At 36.3% G+C, this 22,733-nt stretch overlaps 1 protein-coding gene across 1 annotated transcript in view; it reads left to right on the plus strand.

The window, feature by feature from the left end:
- The window catches only part of AHI1 (Abelson helper integration site 1), a 155,806-nt gene that overhangs the window by 76,282 nt on the left and 56,791 nt on the right, over positions 1 to 22,733 (plus strand). The window contains exon 19 of the mRNA XM_066373173.1: positions 14,803 to 14,852. Coding sequence (XP_066229270.1) covers positions 14,803 to 14,852 — 50 coding nt within the window. The remainder of the gene's footprint in view (positions 1 to 14,802; positions 14,853 to 22,733) is intronic.

A 22,733-nucleotide genomic window follows, 5' to 3' on the forward strand; every position in this document is an offset into this window, starting at 1 on the left:
AGTGCAAAGCTTTTAAAATAATACAACTGAAATGTGAAATGAAGCCTGCCTGGATCATAATTTCACCAGAGATGCTACAATAGCCTTATATAACCCGTTATAGAAGGCAGATTACAAGTTAGCTAAAACAAATGGTTCTTGTATTTCAAATGAAGAAAAAAACAGTTTGGCAAAAATCAGGACTTACAATAACTCTCAATAAACACAGTTGATATTAAAAGGGGGTTTCCATGTTAGGGAAGGTAAAATGAACTTCAAAGAACTTTTTCTTCCCATCAGAATTGGCAGAGTTTTCTGTTAGTATTGAACTTTAAACTTTTATTTGAAAAAGAATGTTTTATTGAATTCTGATTTCAAACCTCTAGAATTCCAGGATGTAAGTTTAGGCGGAGGGATGGATGAAAGGAATTAATTCACTACCATAGATAAAGAGAATCTACATAATACAGAATTAATTGCATTTTCTGTAATTAACTGATCTTCTGTAGACAGTGCTTTCAAATGTGCTTTATGGTATTAAAAAGAATAATGTTTTTAGCACACAATTTTTAAAAGCAAGGACTTATTGAATATGAATTCGGGACATGTGCATTATGATAGAAAAAGCAGTGGAGAGTTGGGCTAAACCCTAGTCACCTAGTCAGCCATTTTTCAGCTATAATGTTGAGTAGTTAACTTTCTCTCTGTACATAATGTCTCTATTTTCTACTACTGTAGAATCTTGAGGATCAGAAAAATATTTTAGCCTGACCAGGCAGTGGCACAGTGGATAGAGCGCCTGACTGGGATGTGGAGGACCCAGGTTTGAAACCCTGAGGTCACCAGCTTGAGCGCTGGTTCATCTGGTTTGAGCAAGGCTCACCAGCTTCAGCCCATGGTCACTGGCTTGAACAAGGGGTCACTTCGTCTGCTGTAGCCCCCCCCCCTCCGTCAAGGCACATATGAGAAAGCAATCAATGAACAACTAAGGTGCTGCAACGAAGAATTGTTGCTTCTCATCTCTCTCCCTTTTTGCCTGTCTGCCCCTATCTGTGTCTCTCTCTGTCTCTCTCTATATATCACAAAAAAAGAAAATATTTTAAATATACTGCTCACAAAAATTAGAGGATCAGGGAAGATACTACAGTACTTTCAGCCTTTTGTATAGTGCATTTTCACCAATGAAATAAGTTAATTTGCATCTCATTTGCATAATCAGACAACTTTCTTTGACTTGTTTGCTTTTCTGATGTTCTTGTTTAATTAAAAAAAATCAAATGCTTCTTTTAATTGCTTCATATTTTTTATCCTTAATTTTTGTGAGCAGTATATTTTAAAATGCATAAGATAATGTAAAATTAAACAACATGAGATTTTATGAGAGATTTTTTAAAAAATTTTTAAGTTGAAATTATGCAATTTGCATTGTGGCCAGAGGAATGGAGGAAATCTTTTTTTAGAGATGTGATTTAATAAAATGTGTTAAGTGATTATTATAGAAAAAAAAAGAGAACATGTCAGAGAGGCAAGTAATGGATATAGAGTTTTAGAAGCATGCCAAAAAAGACATTAAGATGAAGTAATTTTAAGAGGAAAGTTCTCAAACAAGCATCTCAAACTTTAAGTAACCCACTAGAGCCCACTTAAACTTTTGAAACTTTGGCTTTCTACATAAATGTAAATCAACACAAAAACCATGGAGGCCCTGGCTGGTTGGCTCAGTGGTAGAGCGTTGGCCTGGCATGCGGGGGTCCCGGGTTCAATTCCCGGCCAGGGCACACAGGAGAAGCGCCCATCTGCTTCTCCACTCCTCCCCCTCTCCTTCCTCTCTGTCTCTCTCTTCCCCTCCCACAGCCAAGGCTCCATTGGAGCAAAGATGGCCCGGGCGCTGGGGATGGCTCCTTGGCCTCTGCCCCAGGTGCTAGAGCGACAGAGCGACGCCCCAGAGGGGCAGAGCATCGCCCCCGGGTGGGCGTGCCGGGTGGATCCCGGTCGGGCGCATGCAGGAGTCTGTCTGACTGTCTATCCCCCTTTCCAGCTTCGGAGAAATACCAAAAAAAAAAAAAAAATGGAGGTGGGACTATTTTCATATTTGAAGTTTTCTGGACCCCAAGCAAAAGAGCTTGATCACGTGGATTGTTTCTCTTTAACATGTGACTATTTTATATTCCCCTTTCACAGAGACTGAGATTTCATTTGTTTGACTTTGTGTGTGTGTCATTCATATTTGGATTCTCTAAAATTGATATTTGTTAAATTAAAGGCATAAGATAACATTTTAGTAACCAACTAAGAATTTGCAAGTGATCTGAGTTAATCAGCTGATTAAAAATTAAAATTTACCCTATCTTGTAATAAGCCCCTTTATTTTCTGAGTAAGATCATATAAATTAGTAAAATATTTCTAACCCTATTAATAAAGTACACCTTATTTAATTCCCTAATATAAAAATCATTCTTATCAACTCTATTAAACATTAATATACTTAATGAATGGTTCTTTATGCACAGGGATACACATTTAGTATTAGTGTCCCCCCATTGAGACACTAAGTTCCTCCTCGTACTGAGAGGAGAATATGAAGGCAAACATTTTTTGAATGAGCTTAATTTGCTATTTCCTAGCCATTTATTTTGTAAGAATCTATTTTACATATTATATTGTATATATAGTTCCAGCCTTAAAATTTTCAGCCCTTTTCCCCAATCTGTTAAACATAGAAAACTTTCTTGAAGATTTTTTTTTTTTCAGTCATTTCTCTCTGTATGTGTGTTTAGTTTATGGCCTTTACTAAATTTAGTTGTCAAAAAATATTGTAGCATTAGTCCAGTGGATTAATTTAAAAGTGAAATTATTATATTCATATTTAGTGAAAGTAAGGGAAAAGCAACTAAAACCCATAAGTTATAATTAAAATGAGATCTTATTGATATAATGACTGTGAACACTATAATTTAATGCAAACGTAGCCAAAGTACCTGCCAGGTATTTGAATTTGTATTTTATAGATATTCTGATTTGTACCTTTCCAATTGATGTATCAACAACTTGTCTTTCTTATATTTTGAATATTTATAGATATTATTTACATATAGCATTGTAAAATTTTTGTGAGTTCTGGCACACCCACAAATTTTAAAATTGTAAAATTTAAAAGAGCTATTATAGTATGCATGTGTCTGAAATGTGAGCTCAAATCACAGAAAAGATACTTATCCTCAACTTGGGTATCAAGATGGGTAAGCTCACCCCTTTTTGTCATGTTTATGACTGAAAAGTAATCATGGCCATGAGTGAGCTTCAGTTCCCTGAAAGAAGCTCCTATATTTTACTCTTCTGTGTCATTTCTGATGACAGCATTCTCACTTTCAGGTGGAAACTGGATTCGTCTTTGACTTCTTCTCATTTCCTTTTCAAACTAGTCACTTTGAGTCTTCACATTTCTTTATTCTAAATCTCTCTTCACAAATCATTCTTTTCATCTTGACGGTTCTTTTCTTGTCCTGTTTGTTACTGTTTTCTAGTATCAGAGTTTTGTGGATGTCATTACATTTTTCTAAATCTCAAGTTCTTTTGCGATGATCCTCTGGCTCAGTGTTCCATAGTTATGTAGCCTGTTCTTTCTTTTCCTTTCATGCCAGTGTATCTCTTATTTCTGATGATCCTTGGCCTCTGTCTGTTTTTAAAAATGAAGAACTACCGGGTACAACTACGGTGGCCCTCTTCTGTTGTGTGAATGACTCCTTCATTTCACTTTTTTGTTCACCTCACCTGAAAGTTTGTTGAGAACTTTGTTTATATAGCTAAGACATATTAACTAGCAGCTTGTATTTAGGGTAAAAAGCAAGAGAAATGAGTTAGGCTGTCAAACTACTTAGAATAGTGGGACAACAATATCCACTCTATAAGTCTTCACTATTCCCAAATGATTAGTTCAATATTATTTTTGGAGACAATTCCACTGATATTTTCTTTTTTTTTTCTTTTTTTTTTAATTTGAGTTGAATGCTCAGCAGCATCCATTTTATATAGAATCTGCAACATGTTTCACTTAAGTGTTTTTACATATGAACTTTTAGTTATTTTTCCTGGGGTTTGTTGTGTTTTGCTGCCTACCAGAGGTCCTGACTCTCTGACTTTATTGTCAGATTCTATACCTGCTGCAGCCTAGCATAACGCTTTCACAGGTATATTTCTAATCACATTTTGTCTTCTATAAATTTGTTCCCATCTCTAATCTGTTTTTATCAAGCTCACGAATGACTTTCCCATTGTAAATTCCGATGTTCAATTCTTGGTCCTTATCTTTCTTGACTTCCCAGCAGCCTTTGACACATTTGATCTCTTCTCAATACACCAGTTTCTAAGACACTACATTCTCAGTTTTCCGATCTCCTTAGTCACTACTCTTTTTTTTTTTTTTTCTTTCAATTTTATTTTGTATTGGTTTCAGGTGTACAGCTTAGTGGTTAAACAGTCATATGCTTTGCTTTACAGTGTTCCCCTTGATATTTGTTACTTATGCTGTGACGTGGAGCATGTGATTTCAGCTTAGTGAAAATAGAGGACAGGCCCTGGCCGGATTGCTCACTTGGTTTGAGCATTATTTTGATACACAGAGGTTGCTGGTTTGATCCCCAGTGTCTGTCTGTCTGTCTGTCTGTCTGTCTCTCTCCCTTTCTCTCTCTAAAATCAATAAATAAATTAAAAAAAAGAAAATAGAGAATAGGAAAATGTTTTTACTGCAAGTGAAAAGTGTTCAAATACCTCCTATGTTTGACTTATAATGCAGTAAGAATTAGAGATAGCATATTTGAGTATATTCAAAACTATTTTAATTAATGAACCTTTTTATTTTAAATTTATGCAACTTCCCACTATGTTTTAGAAAGCGAAATCACTATGTTCTTAGACTTAAATTTAGTGAACGTCTTATGTTAATATGCATATTCCTCTGGTACATATATATATATATTTTTTCAAAATAAAGTTCTAGGCCTACTGATCAAACAGTCCCATGACATTAGTGATTTTTATTATGACTTGGAAGGTTTCCTCTTCTTTATCAGAATGTAATATGTATCATGGTGAAAGGAGGGAACGTTTGGAATGTTCTACTGTGCCTCCAAGGTCAGATGAAACTGTCAGTAATCAATTCACTCAAAGGTGAGGAGCAGAGATCACAGCAACTGTACATGACTTGAAGTTGACGGGGGCGGGGAGAGAGCAGCTTATAAAATGGCTTAGTTATTTTCAACCACACACTCCTTTATTGTTTGTTTTCATAGTTTCAGAATAAGATGATATTTAGTATTATTTAATATTAACCATATAGATGTACTTTGCTATTTTTATCATCTCAAACTGAAATTGGCAAAATTTCAGTTTTTAAGACAATTAGGCATATAAAATATTAGTGTAGGGCATATTTCCAAATGTGTAGTTTTTAAGAGATTTTTCCGTGATTTTTTTCTGATAACAATAATATATACTGTTAAAGAAAATAAATATTTCATAATTTTTTAAGCCTTTCTTCAATCGCCAAATAATGGTTACTTTTAGTTTTTCCATATTAAAGGAATACATCCCTATATTAAAATGTTGACCACATTGCTGCTAATGGGAACTGTTTTAATTCATGTTTAAAATAAAAGGTAAAGCCTGACCAGGTGCTGATGTAGTAGATAGAGCATCAGACTGGGATTCAGAGGACCCAGGTTTGAAACCCTGAGGTCACCAGCTTAAGTAACTCATCCAGCTTGAGCGCGGGCTCACTGGCTTGAGCGTGGGATCACAGACATGACCTCATGGTTGCTGGCTTGAGTCCAAGGTCACTGGCTTGAGCCCAAAGTCACTGGCTTGAGCAAGGGATCACTCGGCTGTATCTCCTTACCCCCGGTCAAGGCACATATGAGAAAGCAATCAGTGAACAACTAAGGTGCCGCAACGAAGAATTGATGCTTCTCATCTCTTTCCCTTCCTGTCTGTCTGTCCTTATCTGTCTCTCTCTCTGTCCCTCTGTCACAAAAATAAATAAATAAATAGTAAAATTTACTTCATATTAATCATATATATACTCATTCATTCCCGTTATCTAATTGCACATGAACATTTTGTATATTTCAAATCACTGTCCATTTCAGCCGTTATTCTATGATCCTGTGGAAAGTGATGAGTTTTAAAAACTAGTAATCATATTTGATTTACTAATTTGCTTGAGGTAGATACCGCTTAGAAATCAAGAAGGAGCCCTTAGTGTTTCCTCCCCTGGTCAAGGGGGGAAAGTTAAATACCATTTAATCATAAAAATAATATTTTTCTTATAAATTTCTGTGTTTCGAAGTAACTTTTTAAAATTTGTATCTAAGATGAGAAACACTTTAGTGTTTAAATATTTTGGTCTGTGTCTACTGAAGGCCCTGGAAATTCAGAGGAAAGGATCTGTCTAAATTAAGTTCTCATGCACTCTCACTCAGTCAGCTCATACTTTCTAAATCTGTACTCAGAATAGCCCTCAGGTTTCTCTTAGACTAGCTAAGTGCATACTTTTGCATTTTGTGGTTTAGTCAGTTTGGCCTGGATAAGTGAGCAGTCTTGTGATATCACAGAATTTACTGGTAATGTTTTCTGGAAATGAATATCCATCACTTATTGAAAATGTCAACTAACAATGGAAATTAGGTTTAGGGACCAGACCTTGTGGTAATGATAGAGACATCTAGGTAATGTTCATTTGTATTTTCCAGAATTTTAAGTGTATGTTTTCAGGAAGCTTGAATTAAAAGTGAATGAAAATGTACAGAATCCATTTCTGTATCATTCTTAACAATTTGCCTGTGAGGTTAAGAGCAAAGTTGATGACAAATAGGAAAACTAAAAAAATGAGTAAGTGGAATGACTGGTCATTTTTTAAAAATAATTTAAAAAGTTTTTGCATTGTAAATGTTTACTAAATAAAAAGTAGAACACTGCCTGACCAGGCGATTACACAGTGGATAGAGAGTCGGACTGGGATACGGAAGTAACCACGTTCAAGACCCCGAGGTCTTCAGCTTGAGCCCGGGCTCATCTGGCTTGAGCAAAAAAAGTTCTCCAGCTTGGACCCAAGGTTGCTGGCTCAAGCAAGGGGTTACTCGGTTTGCTGTAGGCCCATGGTCAAGGCACATATGAGAAATCAATCAATGAACAACTAAGATGTCGCAACGAAAAACTGATGATTGATGCTTCTCATCTTTCTCCGTTCCTGTCTGTCTGTCTCTATCCCTCTCTCTGACTCTCTCTCTGTCTCTATAAAAAAAAAAAAAAGTAGAACACTATTCTAGTTTCAGGTGATTTACTTTTTTTTTCAATTTTCTTCACTATAAAAGCATTAAATTAGCCTGACCAGGCGGTTGCACAGTGGATAGAGCGTCAGACTGGGATGCCAAGGACCCAGGTGCGAGACCTCGAGGTCGCCAGCTTGAGCGTGGGCTCATCTGGTTTGAACAAAAGTTCTCCAGCTTGGACCCAAGGTCGCTGGCTTGAGCAAGGGTTTACTTGGTCTGCTGAAGGCCCGCAGTCAAGGCGCATATGAAAAAGCAATCAATGAACAACTAAGGTGTCGCAATGCGCAACAAAAACTAATGGTTGATGCTTCTCATCTCTCCATTCCTGTCTGTCTATCCCTCTCTCTGACTCTCTCTCTGTCTCTGTAAAAAAAAAAAAAAAAAGGCATTAAATTATAATTTTATGAGAGTAACAATTGAGAGTGATTTTTTTTACTAATACCCATCTTTTTTTGAGCAGAACCAAAAATACTGTATTTTAGTAGGAGCACCCTAACTAACCAAAGCTATTACCCATTAAAAAAATAAAAACCTTTTTATACTTAATGAAAAATTAATTCATCATCCAATGTTTATGGAGAGCCTACTATATGATAGGGACTAGGCCACTCTCTGGAGAAATGGAAGATGAAACTTCATTAGTCCTCCCAGGCTTAGGTGAAGAATTCAGCAGGCAAAGAAATAGTTACAGTATAATGTGGTTGAGTTCAACAGGAAATAAGCATAAATTACTAAGGGAGGTCCAGGCCAGATAGCTCAGTTGGTTGGAGAATTGTCCTGATTGTGCAAAGGCTGTGGGTTCAATCCCTGGTCAGGGCACATACACGAACAGATTGATGTGTTTGTCTTTCTTCACTCTCCCATCTCTCTCTCTAAAATCATTAATAAAAAAATTTTTTTAAGCACTAAAGAAGCACAGAGAAAGAAATCAATCTGGTTAAATATTTTATTCTGATAAAATGCACTTAGTTTCATGGCCTTAGTTAGAGTTCTTTGTTGTCTATATAATACAGAACAATATTGTTTGTTTAGGACTCCTTCAAATGATAGTTTAAGACTAGGAATCTGGATTTTGTTGTAGGCCAGTGATAGTCAACCTGGTCCCTACCGTCCACTAATGGGCGTTCCTGCTTTCATGCTGGGCAGTAGCAGAGCAACCAAAGTATAAATAAAAAGATAGATTTAACTATAGTAAATTGTTTTATAAAGATTTATTCTGCCAAACTTAGCAAAAATCCGACATAAAGTACTTGGTAAGTAATTATTATATGCTTTAACTTGCTATAACTCTGCTTTATAAATTTTATAAAGTGAAGTTTCTTCCCTACTTTATAAATCACCATTACTGTGGAACCGGTGGGCGGTTAGAAAATTTTACTACTAACAGAGATACCAAAGTGGGCGATAGGTATAAAAAGGTTGACTACCCCTGTTGTAGGCTAATGTGTCACAAGTCATGTAATTATCTTAATTACTATGCTTCATGCTTCAAATCTGCCTCCCAAGGATGTCCTGGTGTTCTGGGAATAAGTGAATAATTATAAAGCACTCTGGTTTCTTTCATATTAATGTTGTGAGTGACTATGTATGTATGTATGTGTGTGTGTGTGTGTACTTGCCCTGCTTTTAAAAGGAATAAAGTCTTTCCCATTTCATAGCTGTTAAATTTTGTCTGAGCAAAGTAGGTTTTTGATTTTGGCCTATTCACAATCAACAAAGTTTTAGGGGGCTTTGGAGAGGTTGTCTCTTGTTTTTCTTTTTTCTTTTTTTTTTGTAGTAACATTATGAGGCTTGATATTTAATGTCATCTGTCTTATTAATTTGTATGTTTTCAGGAGATGACTTAAAGAGTTGAAAGTAAAACACTTTAATAGCCAGTGTTAAAGGCAGTTATGAATGCACTGTATAGCAGTTAGGCAAATTAATGTCTTAATATTTATTGAACTTTTACAGAAAAAAATTGATATAGCATGATAAGCATATTTTTAAAATGACTTCTCTTTGCTTTGAGTTGTGGAAAACATTTTCTAAATTATCATACTTATGTTCAGAATTTAAATTTATTATCTCTCCCTAGAATTTAAATTTTTTTTTATGGGTAGAACTAAGAAAATGAGTTCTTAACTTCCTACATTCTCAATACCATACCAGAGTAATAAACAAAACCACTTTTCCGTTATTAAATCCTTTCTCATTTTAACTTTGTCCTTTTTATTTGTTTTGTTTTTAATGCTAAGGGATGTTTAATTCCTGCATATGCAGTTACTGGGAATGCAAGATTCACTCATACATTCACTAAGTCCCCAATGAATTATATTATATCCTCTATTTTCTTTTTCTGTACCTGTATTTGTGACTTTCAGGGTACTACAACATTATTGTTAAAATAATTTAGAATGTTAAAAACTTACAGATACTAAATTATATTTTAAGGATTAAACACAGAATTGAAGTATTTTGAAATTGTCTATGTAATATGTGGCACAGTTTTATTTGAAACATGCCTGACTATCCTCAGATCAAATATCTAGAGCATGTTACAAAGGATATAATTTGAACAGACTTCACTCTCCTGTTAGAGCTTACTGAGGAAATATTTCAAAAACTAAAATTTATATGCAGTGCTTAGTTTTTAAATAGAAATAAGTACTGTAGGATTTTTGATTAATTATTGATTAGCACAATTAAATTATTGAGCATCAGTTTAAAAATTAAAAACATGCTTATTTTGTGTATTCAGTGGATCAATGAATTTTATTTTGGATTGATATTTGGGAATAAATAGAACGGATCGTGGGAGACTGGCTAGTGCAGGTGGTCTTCCCAGAGGGTCTAGTACAGAACCCACTGTTGGCCAAGGGGCTGAACCAGGACCCATGGTGTCTGACTGATGCAGTCCGCATCATAGAGCTGGCTACTTCTCCCTGCTTGCTTTGTGCTTTTCACAAGCAGTGCCATATTTTTTGCTCCATAAGACGCACCTAGGATTTTAAAGAGTAAAATAAGAAAAGAAATTATTCTGAACCAAATGGTGTGTTAAAATATTTAATAAAATATACCACAATAATATTTCAACAATGTAAACTCAACGGCAGTATTAACAACCATTAGCACTGTTATTAACAAATGCGAAGAGATTTTAATGTTCAAATACTCTTCTAGTTGTCCAGGAATCTGCAGCAGCTAAAAAAAAAATGAACATTCGCTCCATAAGACGCACGGGCATTTTCCCCTCCACTCTTGGGGGGAAAAAGGTACATCTTATGGAGCAAATAATACAGTAATTGCCCAGTCTCAAATTTTACAGATCTCTACCTTTCTCCCTTCCCAGTGTCTTACCCACTCAGTTGTGTTTGTATACCTGATGGTGAGTCACCTTTTATTTCCATGGCTAACACGGGAAAGCCTACTGATTTGTGGTTTTGAATATTCACTGGTCCTTGCAGACAGCCAGACCTTGTAGACTCAGGGGCCTCATTTTTGATGTTTCTGAGTTTGGGAATTTTTTTGATGTCATATGAAAAGTATAGTGTTCAAAGGATACTTTCTTTCTGAAATCTTTGAAATACATATGAAGGAAAAAGAGGGCTTCCCATAGAATCCTGAAAACAAATCTAATATAAAGTAAATATTAACATATTACTAGGCTCAGCAAGCATAAGCCACTTTAAGATTCACATTTATTGAAAATTCATTATCAGATGACTATTTAGAAAAATATTTAGGATATGGGAATGACGTGACTATTAATGGAGAACTGTAGCCTATTTTGCTGCAAAATGTTTATATAACTCATTTTCTCTATCCATATATTCAGTCATTCAATACACATTTCTTGAATATGAATTATATGATACCAATAACCCAAGCAAGTTTTAGTAATACATGTAGTGAGGAAAATGCTGTTGTACAGGATCCTACAGGCACAGTAAGGGAGGGAGAGATGGGGGTGGGGTGTCTAAATCAGAACTGGGGTGGGGAGAAGAAAATGACAAACTGTTTGCTAGAGAACGCGATGTTTGACCTGAGCTCTAAAGGCCATCTAGAAGATAATAAGCTAAGAAGGGGATGCGAGAAAGGAAAGAGCCTAAGTATACCCTGATTGGCATAAAGAGTGGCTGCTGATAGGCAAGGCCCCCAGGAAGGAAGAAGGGTTCGTGAGCTAGCCAGGAGTGGCCTCAGCCCAAGGGGCTTTGTGTGCCACTTTGAGTTAAGAAACTTAAGGTAAATACTCAAGGAGGGTGATTTTTATCCTGAAGATTAAATTCTAGAATAACAAGATAACCGTTCCCCCTTAGAAGAGTAGCTCTGGCAGTGTGTAGTCACTGGAAAGGCCATGGAGCAAAAGGTAAATGAAACTAAATTCACAATAGTTGCTTCTCTCTTTTGAGAACTTGATTCATATCTGCTAAGAATCAGGATATTCTCCTATATAATCATAGCACCATTTTCACATCTATGGAAATGAACAATGACTCTATAATATCATCTACTTTTTCTTTTTTCTTTAATATTTTTTAAGTGAGAGGAGGGGTGATAGTGAGACAGACTCCCGCATGCACCCTGACCAGGATTCACCCAGCAACCCCCTTTTGGGGCCAGTGCTCGAATCAAACAAGCTATTTTTTAGCACCAGAGGCTGACTTGTTCAGACCAACCGTGTTATCTTCAGCACCTGGGCTAACACTTGAATCAATTGAGCCCTGGCTGCAGGAGGGAAAGAAGGAGAGAAGGGGAGAGGAAAGGTGAGAGAAACAGATCAGGTTACTTCTCCTGTGTGCCCTGACCAGGAATTAAACCCAGAACATCCATACATTGGGCCAATGCTCTATCCACTGAGCAAACCAGTCAGGGCCATAATATTATCTAATAAACAAGTCATATTAAAATGTACTTGTGCCTAGGCCCTGGCTAGTTGGCTCAATGGTAGAGCATCGGCCTGGCATGCAGGAGTCCCGGGTTCGATTCCCAGCCAGGGCACACAGGAGAAGCGCCCATCTGCTTCTCCACCCCTCCCCCTCTCCTTCCTCTCTGTCTCTCTCTTTCCCTCCCTCAGCCAAGGCTCCATTGGAGCAAAGTTGGCCCAGGCACTGAGGATGGCTCTGTGGCCTCTGCCCCAGGCGCTAGAATGGCTCTGGTCTCAACAGAGCAACGCCCCAGATGGGCAGAGCATCGCCCCCTGGTGGGCGTGCTGGGTGGATCCCGGTCGAGCGCATGTGGGAGTCTGTCTGACTGCCTCCCCACTTCCAACTTCAGAAAAATACAAAAAAAAAAAAAAAAGTAATTGTGCCTAAAATTTTCAGGCAATATTTTTATTCCCTTGCTTATTTAATCCAGCATCTAATCAAGATTCACACTTAAATTGGTTATCTCATTTTAGTCTCATGTAATCTAGAATCTTTTTTGGGTTTTTGATGACCTTCACTTTTTTAATGAGTCCAGCTGAGCCAGCTGTCCTGTCCAGTGTTTTGATTTTTATCTGTTTCATCATGATTAGATTCAGGCTAGGCTTTTTTGGCAAGAGTACTGTAAGTGATGTATACTTTTTTGCATCACATTAAGTGGCATATAGTGCCAGGTTGTCCCACTCTTAATGTTGCTGATTTTAGTCCCTGATTAACATAGAACACTTACAGCTTTCTGTATATTCTTTACTAAAAGTTTGAAGAAACATGTATGATTGTATTTCTAAATGATATTAATAAATAGGCAATCTAAATTGAATACTAAGATTACATCTTTGGATAATCTATTTTAAAATATTGTATTTTTAACACATCCCAAAATTGAAAGTGTATGTAGTTTTTTCTAATTTTATGAACTGAAGATAAAGATTTAACTCATTTTTTATTTCCATCATTTTAAAGTTACTTTGTAATTGTTTAAGAATTTTAATCTCAGTAATCAACCTAGGACAGTTTTATAGCAGATTGCAATGGTGAGAAGACACGTATAGGATATTGCTAATTCCTGAACTGCTTAGTGTGACCACTTTCATTTAAAAGCTATAGTGTCACACGAGACTGTTCTTAGTGGTTGCAGCTAGAGAGAGTTGTAGGGATGTGGGGGTTGAGGAAGTGAGGGTTTCATGATTTGTTCTATTACTTCACTATTATTAAAATCTTACAATAAGAATTGGCATTCTTTGAAGATATTTTACTTCAGGTTTTAAATTTTTTTTTAACTCAAGGCTAGTGTTACTATATGAATAAAAGTGTGTGTCTGTCTACAAAATTACCTTAAAGACTGTTATTACACTTAAGACAAAACTCAATTTCCCCTGTGGTCTTTCTCCATAAAAGAATTATTTCTTTTTTCTTAGACTCTTGAGTCAGAAATCATCATTTCTCCTGTATAATTTATCTTTTATTACTGAGTGCCCAGTAGCCACTCCATAAATACCAGCTGATTGAATAAAGTTAGCCATGTCCTTCATACTTCCTGGCTAACAGTAGATGTTGAGAGAATGTTTTAAATTAAACAGAAACTTTTCTTAAATGATGTTTCATGGTACTTCTGTTCATTTTGAATATACTTTTGCAGAGTGATAAAAAGTGATCATTTGTGTTGATCTCTGTCATACTTGAAGAAAAATAAGTTAAATGCCTGTGAATGAGAACTAGTGTTTTATTTCAACTAGGAATGTTGTTAATTGCTACATTGTAGTTGTCTCTTCTAACCAGCCCTGTATGAAACAGCCTTGAACAAACTATTCTAAGATTCTTACTCACTGGTTTGCTGATGGGAAGAGATTGTAAAGTAAATGAGACCCACACCTGTGTTCATATTTAACTTGAACTTGACTTTGAACCAGTATCTTTACAGATGAGATGCACTGTGTTACAGCCTTAGAAGCTGTTTATTACAAAGAAATGCAGTAAAGAACATTGGGAACAAAAAGATAAATCTACACATGATAAAGGGACCTTTCTCAAGTATATCAGTCAATATTATCTATCATTTTAAAGGAGAGAATCAAGGAGAATTTTAATTTTCCAGATAATCCCTGGTGATTGAATAAATAGCACAGTATATCATAGTAGGAAGTCAAAACAAAGAGAAATTCAAATGGATTTATTTATTTATTCTTTTTTTTTGAAAAAATAAAGCAGTGATTCCTTTGCAGCCTTTGTGATATTTCTCTATGAAAACTTGATAAGCTCAAGTCAGAAATAAAACTTTCAGGAAAGAAATGCAGCAGAGCAGTGATAATGGTATAAATAATTTTGAGCCATGAACAGGATATGGACACATCTTGCGCTATTGCTAAAGGCCACCAGCGTGGGAAAATTGTCTTAGCTCACCTTGAGTCCAGTCTCATAGCTCAACTCTCCAGCTGTTTCTCACCGTAGAATTCACGACACAACTTGAAAGGATGCTGCCATATAAGTGAGGCTGTTTTCTTGGAAGCTGTAAGAGTCGTGTCTGACAGAAATGTTTTCAAAATAAAATGGATATGTATAATAAGCAAATATTTCCAATCTTTTCTCTTCACAGGTGTCAAATTGGAATTACCTCCCAAGCCTCGGGTCAGTACAGCACCAACGGTAAGGCACTCTGTTTCTGCATTGTTAAAACTGATTCAGAAGCTGTAAAGTGGTACTGCTTAGAGTAATGCCATGGTAGAACCTTCTGTCATAAGCTTTCTATCTTCATATGAACCTCATATAAAATGAACCTCATATTTTCCAGTTATTAAATAAAATTGACTAATTTTGCCAGGATATAGGAAAATAAGATCTGGATCATTTTTATAGGTACTTTATTATATTAATGTTATAAACAATGTTTTTTTATATAAAAATACTTTATACTTTTGATAAAGTAATGTAAATGTGTATGTAAATTGATTTATACTCTTTTTAATCATTTTTTTTTTATTTTTCAACTATAGTTGACTACAATGTTATGTTAATTTCAGGTTTACAACCCAATGAGTAGGCCTTATGTAACTTACTGAGTGGTCATCCCGTTAAGGTTGCACATCGCTGACAGCATACATAATTACTAGAATATTATTGGTTGTGTTCCCTATACTATCTTTACATCCCCATGATTGTTCTGTAACAACCAATTTGTACTCCTTATCGCAGGGGTCCCCAAACTTTTTACACAGGGGGCCAGTTCACTGTCCCTCAGACCGTTGGAGGGCCGGACTATAAAAAAAACTATGAACAAATCCCTATGCACACTGCACATATCTTATTTTAAAGTAAAAAAAAACAAAACAGGAACAAATACAATATTTAAAATAAAGAACAAGTAAATTTAAATCAACAAACTGACCAGTATTTCAATGGGAACTATGCTCCTCTCACTGACCACCAATAAAAGAGGTGCTCTTTCTGGAAGTGCGGCGGGGGCCGGATAAATGGCCTCAGGGGGCCGCATGCGACCTGCTGGCCATAGTTTGGGGACCCCTGCCTTATTGCCTTCATGTTTTTCAGCCGTCCTCCTAACCGCCTCCCATCTGGCAACCATCTCCCAGACTTGGGAGCGTGGCCTTGTATAGTAGGTGTCCTCTAGGCCCCAGTGGCGCAGGCTCCGCTGTCACCGGAGGTGGGCACTTCAGGTGCCCCTGTGTGTGCTGTCCTGTTGTGGTTGAGCCTTGGTTGCTGCTGGCGTGACTGGCAGGGATGGACCCCCAGGCTGGTCAGCGGTGAGGACTGGCTGTGCCTGCTGTGTGGGAGCTGGCCCTCTCGAGCAGGATGTGCTTCAGTGGGACTTTGGTGTCCCTGGGTTTGCCCCTTGAGTGTGTAGGTCATGGAATTGGTAGGGTGGTAATCCAGAATCATGTGAAGCTATCCGCCTAGTGCACTGGCTCTGGGCCCTCCCAGGCAGTGCAAGATCAGCCGTAGCCTGTGCCCTTTCTGGGGCCTCCTGGCATGAGCTACAGAGGGATGTGAGGATGGCTGCTACTTGTGCTGGGTTGGGAGGTGCCCAGGAGAAGCCAAGCTCTGAACCAAGGCTGGATGCCACTAGTGCCAGGCTTGGGGCCACTTAGCAACAGGTTTAGAGTATGTAGAGGCCAGATGCTGCTTGTTTGAGAGATTTTAGGGAAGTCTGAAGCCTGAGCCAAGATAGGCCGTTGTATGGAAAAGCCACTGAAAGCGACTTGGATGGGCCCGCAAGTTAGGTGGGGCTGGGCCTCAGGGAATCACCTGAGCTCAGCGAACGGTGCGAGCCAGACTGATGGAAACTCGGATACAGCACCTACCTGCTGGGGGGGGGGGTATCTCAGGAAAAGAACAATGGCCTCTGCCAGTACTCTTCAGGCAGAAAGCTCTCTCCCCACCTCTTGCCTTGATGCCAACAATCCAGTTGCTCCCCTTATGTCCTTGGTTCCTTTTGAGCTGCTGCCCCAGTGCTCAAACTCAAAGAGGGTGAGTCCTGGTAAGTCCGTGTATGGGCCCTTTAAGAGGGAGCTGGTTTTTACAGCCATAAGTTGTGGGGACTTCTCTTCCTGGCAGTGGAACCCTGGGCTGGGACACCTACACCATTTCTTAAATTACTGTTATTTTGTGCACTAGCATCACCGAGAGCGAATATTTTGTATTTGTGAAAGAAAGCCATTATGATTCCATTTTCTTACAGATTACTAGACTTTATTATTATCTAAGTGAAAGCCTTCCCTTTTATCCCTCTTATATTACTACCAGGCAACAAAAGGCATTTAACAATTACAGTATCATTTACTATATAAAAAATAATTATAGAAGATGATATAGAAGGAAGATGATCAAATTTAGTGTCTGAATATAATATTTATATGAAATAAATATTATTAGTTGATAGTTCCCCATGAAAGATTTATAAGATGATTATAGACTAGAGTGTATCTTCTTCCTCTCAAAGCATCATCTTATTTCTTGTCTTTTCCATTCAGTATTTCATGCAGCTCCTCATTTCCTGCTGTTCGAAAATTTTGATAATATCTAATATCTTTTTTTAAGAAAATGAAGACAATATTCTATTACAGTCGTCCCACGCCACATCGTGGTTCACTTTTCACAGTCTCACTGTATCGCGGATTTTTAAATTGTATGTGTCTAATTTTTTATCGCGGATTTTTCGCTATATTACGGGATTTTGCAGTGTATAGGTATTTTTATATATTTATTATTTTAATTATTTTGTGATAAAATAAGCATTTTCTAGCCTAAAATATTGAAAACAATATAAAATATATAAAAATACTAATTAAAACATATTAAAAGAATATTAAATCAAAATACTCTTAAAATATATATAAATAATAAAAGAAATATAAGGTTGCTGTTTCGCAAATTTTCGCCTATGGCAGGGGGTTCTGGAACCTAACCCCTGTGATAAACGAGGGACCACTGTATATATTTAAATTTTTTCTTTAATGTTTATTTTATTGATTTTAGAGAGGGAGAAGAGAAGGGAGGGAGAGAGACAGAGACAGAGGTAGGAACTTCAGTCTGTTCCTGTATGTGCCCTGACCAGGGACTGAACTGGCAACCTCCGCGCTTTGGGACAATGCTGTAACCAACTGAGCCATCCAGCCAGGGCATATATTTAAATTTTATTGAAAAGTTTTCCTCAAGGGCAAATTGATTTCATTTTTCTATTTGTAATAAATTCATATGATTAATTCAGCATCTGTAACCAACTGAGCCATCCAGCCAGGGCATATATTTAAATTTTATTGAAAAGTTTTCCCCAAGGGCAAATTGATTTCATTTTTCTATTTGTAATAAATTCATATGATTAATTCAGCATATTTGATAACTTAATATGTAGAGCTCCAGAAAAGACTAGTGTTTGAGGAATTAATCAGTGAAATCATAAAAAAAGACTTGGCTGTAGTGTGTGTTCCAATTATTCTGTAGTAGCCATAACATTGTGTCAATTTTATTCTTTAATATTTAAAAGTTGAAGATTAGTAATTATGGAAAATAATTTTGATGTATTTGTTATATCATACACTCATTGGATTATTTTGAATACTTTTGAAATTTATGTTATTCCTTTTGGCATTCCTGTGGCAATGGTGTTTACATTTCTGCATTTGTTTGTTTGTGGTTTTTTGTTTTTATTTTTGTAAATGCTGAAACTCAGAAAAGGGCATCTCAGCAGAGGATTTATTGTCTTATCCTGTAGGCTGATTATAGATTTCCATGTTAATAAAATGATAGAATCAAGTTTTTATGAACCCATGAGAAATAATGGTATTAACATTTATATATAGTAATGATCTCAAAATAACTCCAGTGAATTAGTACCGATATCTAATAATAATAGTTTAAATAATGTTGGTCTTTTGCTTCTATGTTCTCAGCTGTATTATTAAATGATAGCTCCTATTATAGTAATAACATTTCTACTCTATGCAGTCGAGAAGTTGTAATATACTTGGTTTGTGCAGGACTCCTCACTCAGTTCTCCAGGTTCTGAACTGAGCCAAGCTTCCTTTCTGCATTTTTGAAGCTCTTCTCCTCTCTCTCTTTACTACAAATTAAGCACATTCTGCTATGCTTCTTCCCCTTTCCTCCACAGTCCCCCTGCTTACTGACAGCTAATCATGGCCCTTTCTCCATAAACTCTAAATAGAATCACAAGTGTATTTGTTAATCCATTGTCCTAGAATGTCAAGTCTGATTTTTCATAGAAAATATAATTTTTCCTCATTTCTACCCTTTGCACCTATATAGCCTTATTTTCATTAATGGGATTAAGAGAAGAAACTATTTAGAAATAAGAGAAATAGGAAAAGGTCTATCTAAAAATTTAACAAAGATGGGATATTTTTGTAAGTTCAAATTTTGTACTATATTTGCCCAAAAAGGAGAGATATTTCTGGAATCTGAGAAAAAAATAGAAAGGGAGAGTGGGCTAGGATTTCAGAATGGCTGAGTCTGGACCCTTGAGTGACTTCTTGACTTCGGACCTAGCCAGCAATTTCCAGCTTACTTCTCTGCACATTCACTCCCACGTCCCTCCTGCTCCAGGTACCACCAGGGATGGCTTGGGTCCAGGAGAATGCGAGATAGGCAGCTGCAGCTATTCATCAGATAAGGGAAAGGAGACTTTCCAAGCCTCCAAGCCCCTATAACAGAGCGATGTGTGTCTTGACATTCTGAGTTGGAATGAACTTTACAGTGAACATATGGTTACAGAGGATGGTTTGATCCTGTAGCACTATAATGTGACGTCATGGTTTTTAAGAAAATATAGTTTATCCTGAGACAGAACCCCCTTTGTACCTTTGTTCTCTGTTCTCTCTCAGTGTCTTTTTACTTTCTTTTTTCATTTATTATATGAACTTTAATATTTTTGTTTGCAATTTTTTTCTTTATGACATAAATAATGCCATATCTGTTTTTGAGATGCCTTTGATAGGAAGTCAAACAATTTCCCACATGGCATTTTCCCCTCCATGAAAAAGAAGACCTTACTTCTTTACTAACTATGGTCACTACTCATTTTTTAGCATTCTGAGCTCTTAATTTTGTTTACATCAAAGTATGTTTTCAAGCTATATTTTCAAGAAATATAAATTGAAAGAGGTATTTTATCTGAGTCTACATATTTTTAAATATCTCATATATCTTTGTATAATACAGTTTGCCAGGGTTTTAATTATTTAGATATAACCCTTTCCCCTCAAAGCATTGCAGGAATTGATCATCAATACTAGCATTTAGTATTTCAGGAGTGACATTGGAGGTCAGCCTGATAGTTATTCCTTTGTATAGGAAGCTCATATATTACAGATACTCTTTTATTTTCTTTATACCTAGTTTCTTTATACTTCCTTTATACCTAAAGCTATGATGATTAAATATATGGCTTCCTTTTCACTGATTTTTGTCCTAAAGGGTATTCACTCAGATAGTTTAGAAGTATAGGAAAAGCAAATAAAACATTAGAGAATCATAAGATTAAATTATATGCAAATAATCAGAGCATGCCACTTTAAGAACTAGTTGCTGCACCTGCTCACTGCCTACAGCAAGTGAAGGATAATATCAGATTCAGATTAATCAGAGGTCACTGTCTGAACCCTGAAAAGCGGGTGTAAAAGTTAGTTAATAGTTAAGTCGATACAGGCGGGAATCCTATATTTACCTTGAAGGAAAGACTTATTTGAAAATCAAAGAGAAATTGTAACTAGCATAAGGAAGTCTTCCCTCACAGATTTGGTCTTTTCTTACTTGAGATTAGTACATGTGAAATATGGTTCAAACATACCTACTTTTTAATGGACAACCATATGCCCTGCAGTTCCCATAGCTTTCCATATTATCTAGTGGAATAAGAACATGGTAAGCCATGCTGAGTATATAAATAACTATTTGTGATTTGAGAATTATTTTGAAAGTCCGTAAAATTCAAATAGCATCAGTGTGGACTGTTGTAACTTTCACTGATTTTTGTAAAGCTTCTTGAATTCCACACCTGTAATACTAACTAACAGTGGTAGTCAACCTGGTCCCTACCACCCACTAGTGGGCGTTCCAGCTTTCATGGTGAGCAGTAGTGGAGCAACCAAGGTATAAATTAAAAGATAGATTTAACTATATTAAATTGTTTTATAAAGATTTATTCTGCCAAACTTAGCGAAAATCCGACATAAAGTACTTGGTAAGTAATTATTATTATATGTTTTAACTTGCTGTAACTCTGCTTTATAAATTTTATAAAGTAAAGTTACTTCCCTACTTTATAAATCACCATTACTGTGGAACCGGTGGGCGGTTAGAAAATTTTACTACTAACAGAGATACCAAAGTGGGCGGTAGGTATAAAAAGGTTGACTACCCGTGCTAACTTTCCTTTCTTCTTATTTAGTGATTCCTCAACCCCATTAATGAGAATAATTTTTCTTCTAACAAATGTTAGAAGAAATATCATTCCTTTCTTCTTATTTTATTTAGTGATTCCACAACCCCATTAATGAGAACAATTTTTCTTCTAACAAATGGATTTTTTGGCAGTTTATAAACTACAGCTTGCATTTTCACAGAGGCTTCACATCTACCACAACAGGTTGAAACAAAATCCAGGCTGTCTCCTGGAACACTTTGCCATTCACCTAAGCATTGCATTAGTTAGTAGAATTTTAAATATCCTAGCATAACTGGAATTTTTTTTTTCTTAAGTGAGAGTGGGGAGGCAGAGAGACAGACTTGCATGCACCCTGACCAACATCCACCTGGCAAGCCCCCTATGGGCGATGTCCTGCCCATCTGGGGTCATTGCTCTGTTGCTCAGCAACCAAGCTATTTTTAGCTCCCAAGGCAAGGCCATGGAGCCATCCTCAGCGCCCAGGGCCGACTTGCTCCAATCAAGCCATAGTTGTGGGAGGGGAAGAGAGAGAAGAGAGAAAGGGAGCATCTCCTGTGTGCCCTGACCAGGAATCAAACCCAGGACTTCTGCATGCCTGGCCAATGCTTGACCACTGAGCCAACCAGTCAAAGCCTTAATTGGAAATTTAAATGTTGATTTATTATTCTTTCTCATTATATGACCAACTTATTAACAAACTATTCATTTATTCATTCTGCAGTTACACTCCTAGGTTTTCTAAGGGTTTGATAGATAAATGTTTGTCACATAATTTTTCATCAATAATAAATTTAATGTGTGTTATAGTTTTATTTTGAAAATATATCTAGATATTTGTGATGTTTCTTGCCTTTAACATTAACATTATTTATAAACGTACTTATCTAAAGCCTACAAATTTGATTTTATTCTGAAACTCGAATCTTATGATATCTGTACCTATTCTACCATATTTTGAATTGTTTATTAGATTGTTAGCATTGTTTATCCCACTCTGTGTTCACAAGATCGCTGTATATTGCATTATTATATATTAGTGTAATATACTTTATACATCTATTAATGTAAAATATATCTCACATTTTCACATAATATTTGGAGCAGCTTGTTTTTGGATAAATGCATGAGAGTTCAAATGAAATGTCTTTGATCCAAAGGAGCACTTTGTTTTCTCTGATCTATAGGGTTTTCCAGGAATTCATAGTATGTAAATTGGGGTGAATGTATCCCTATAAAACCTATAGCCAATCTCTTCCTGTAAGTAATTGCAGGGTGGAGAAAGAACTGATAAACTATAAGCTTTTATAGCTTAAGTCATAAAAGAATCTATTGTCACTTTTCGATAAAATAGCAATGCAAAGTTCTACTGAATGTTAGTGCAAAATAGGTTTCTTTAAGACCACTGTGAGTTCTCCATAATACAAAATTTTTCTTAAGTATCAACACATTCGTTTTTCACCCAGACACTGTAAATTGTGACGCTTATGTTGATTTTACCATCAGCACACTCCACTGACATTTATGATTTTCTTAGCTTTTTCCCCCTAATTTTCTTTTGACTATTATAAATTTTTCTACCTGGAAAACTTTTTTAATTATGAAAATTTTATATT

Source organism: Saccopteryx leptura, chromosome 3 (genome assembly GCF_036850995.1).
Source record: "Saccopteryx leptura isolate mSacLep1 chromosome 3, mSacLep1_pri_phased_curated, whole genome shotgun sequence".
Classification (NCBI taxonomy): Eukaryota; Metazoa; Chordata; class Mammalia; order Chiroptera; family Emballonuridae; genus Saccopteryx; species Saccopteryx leptura.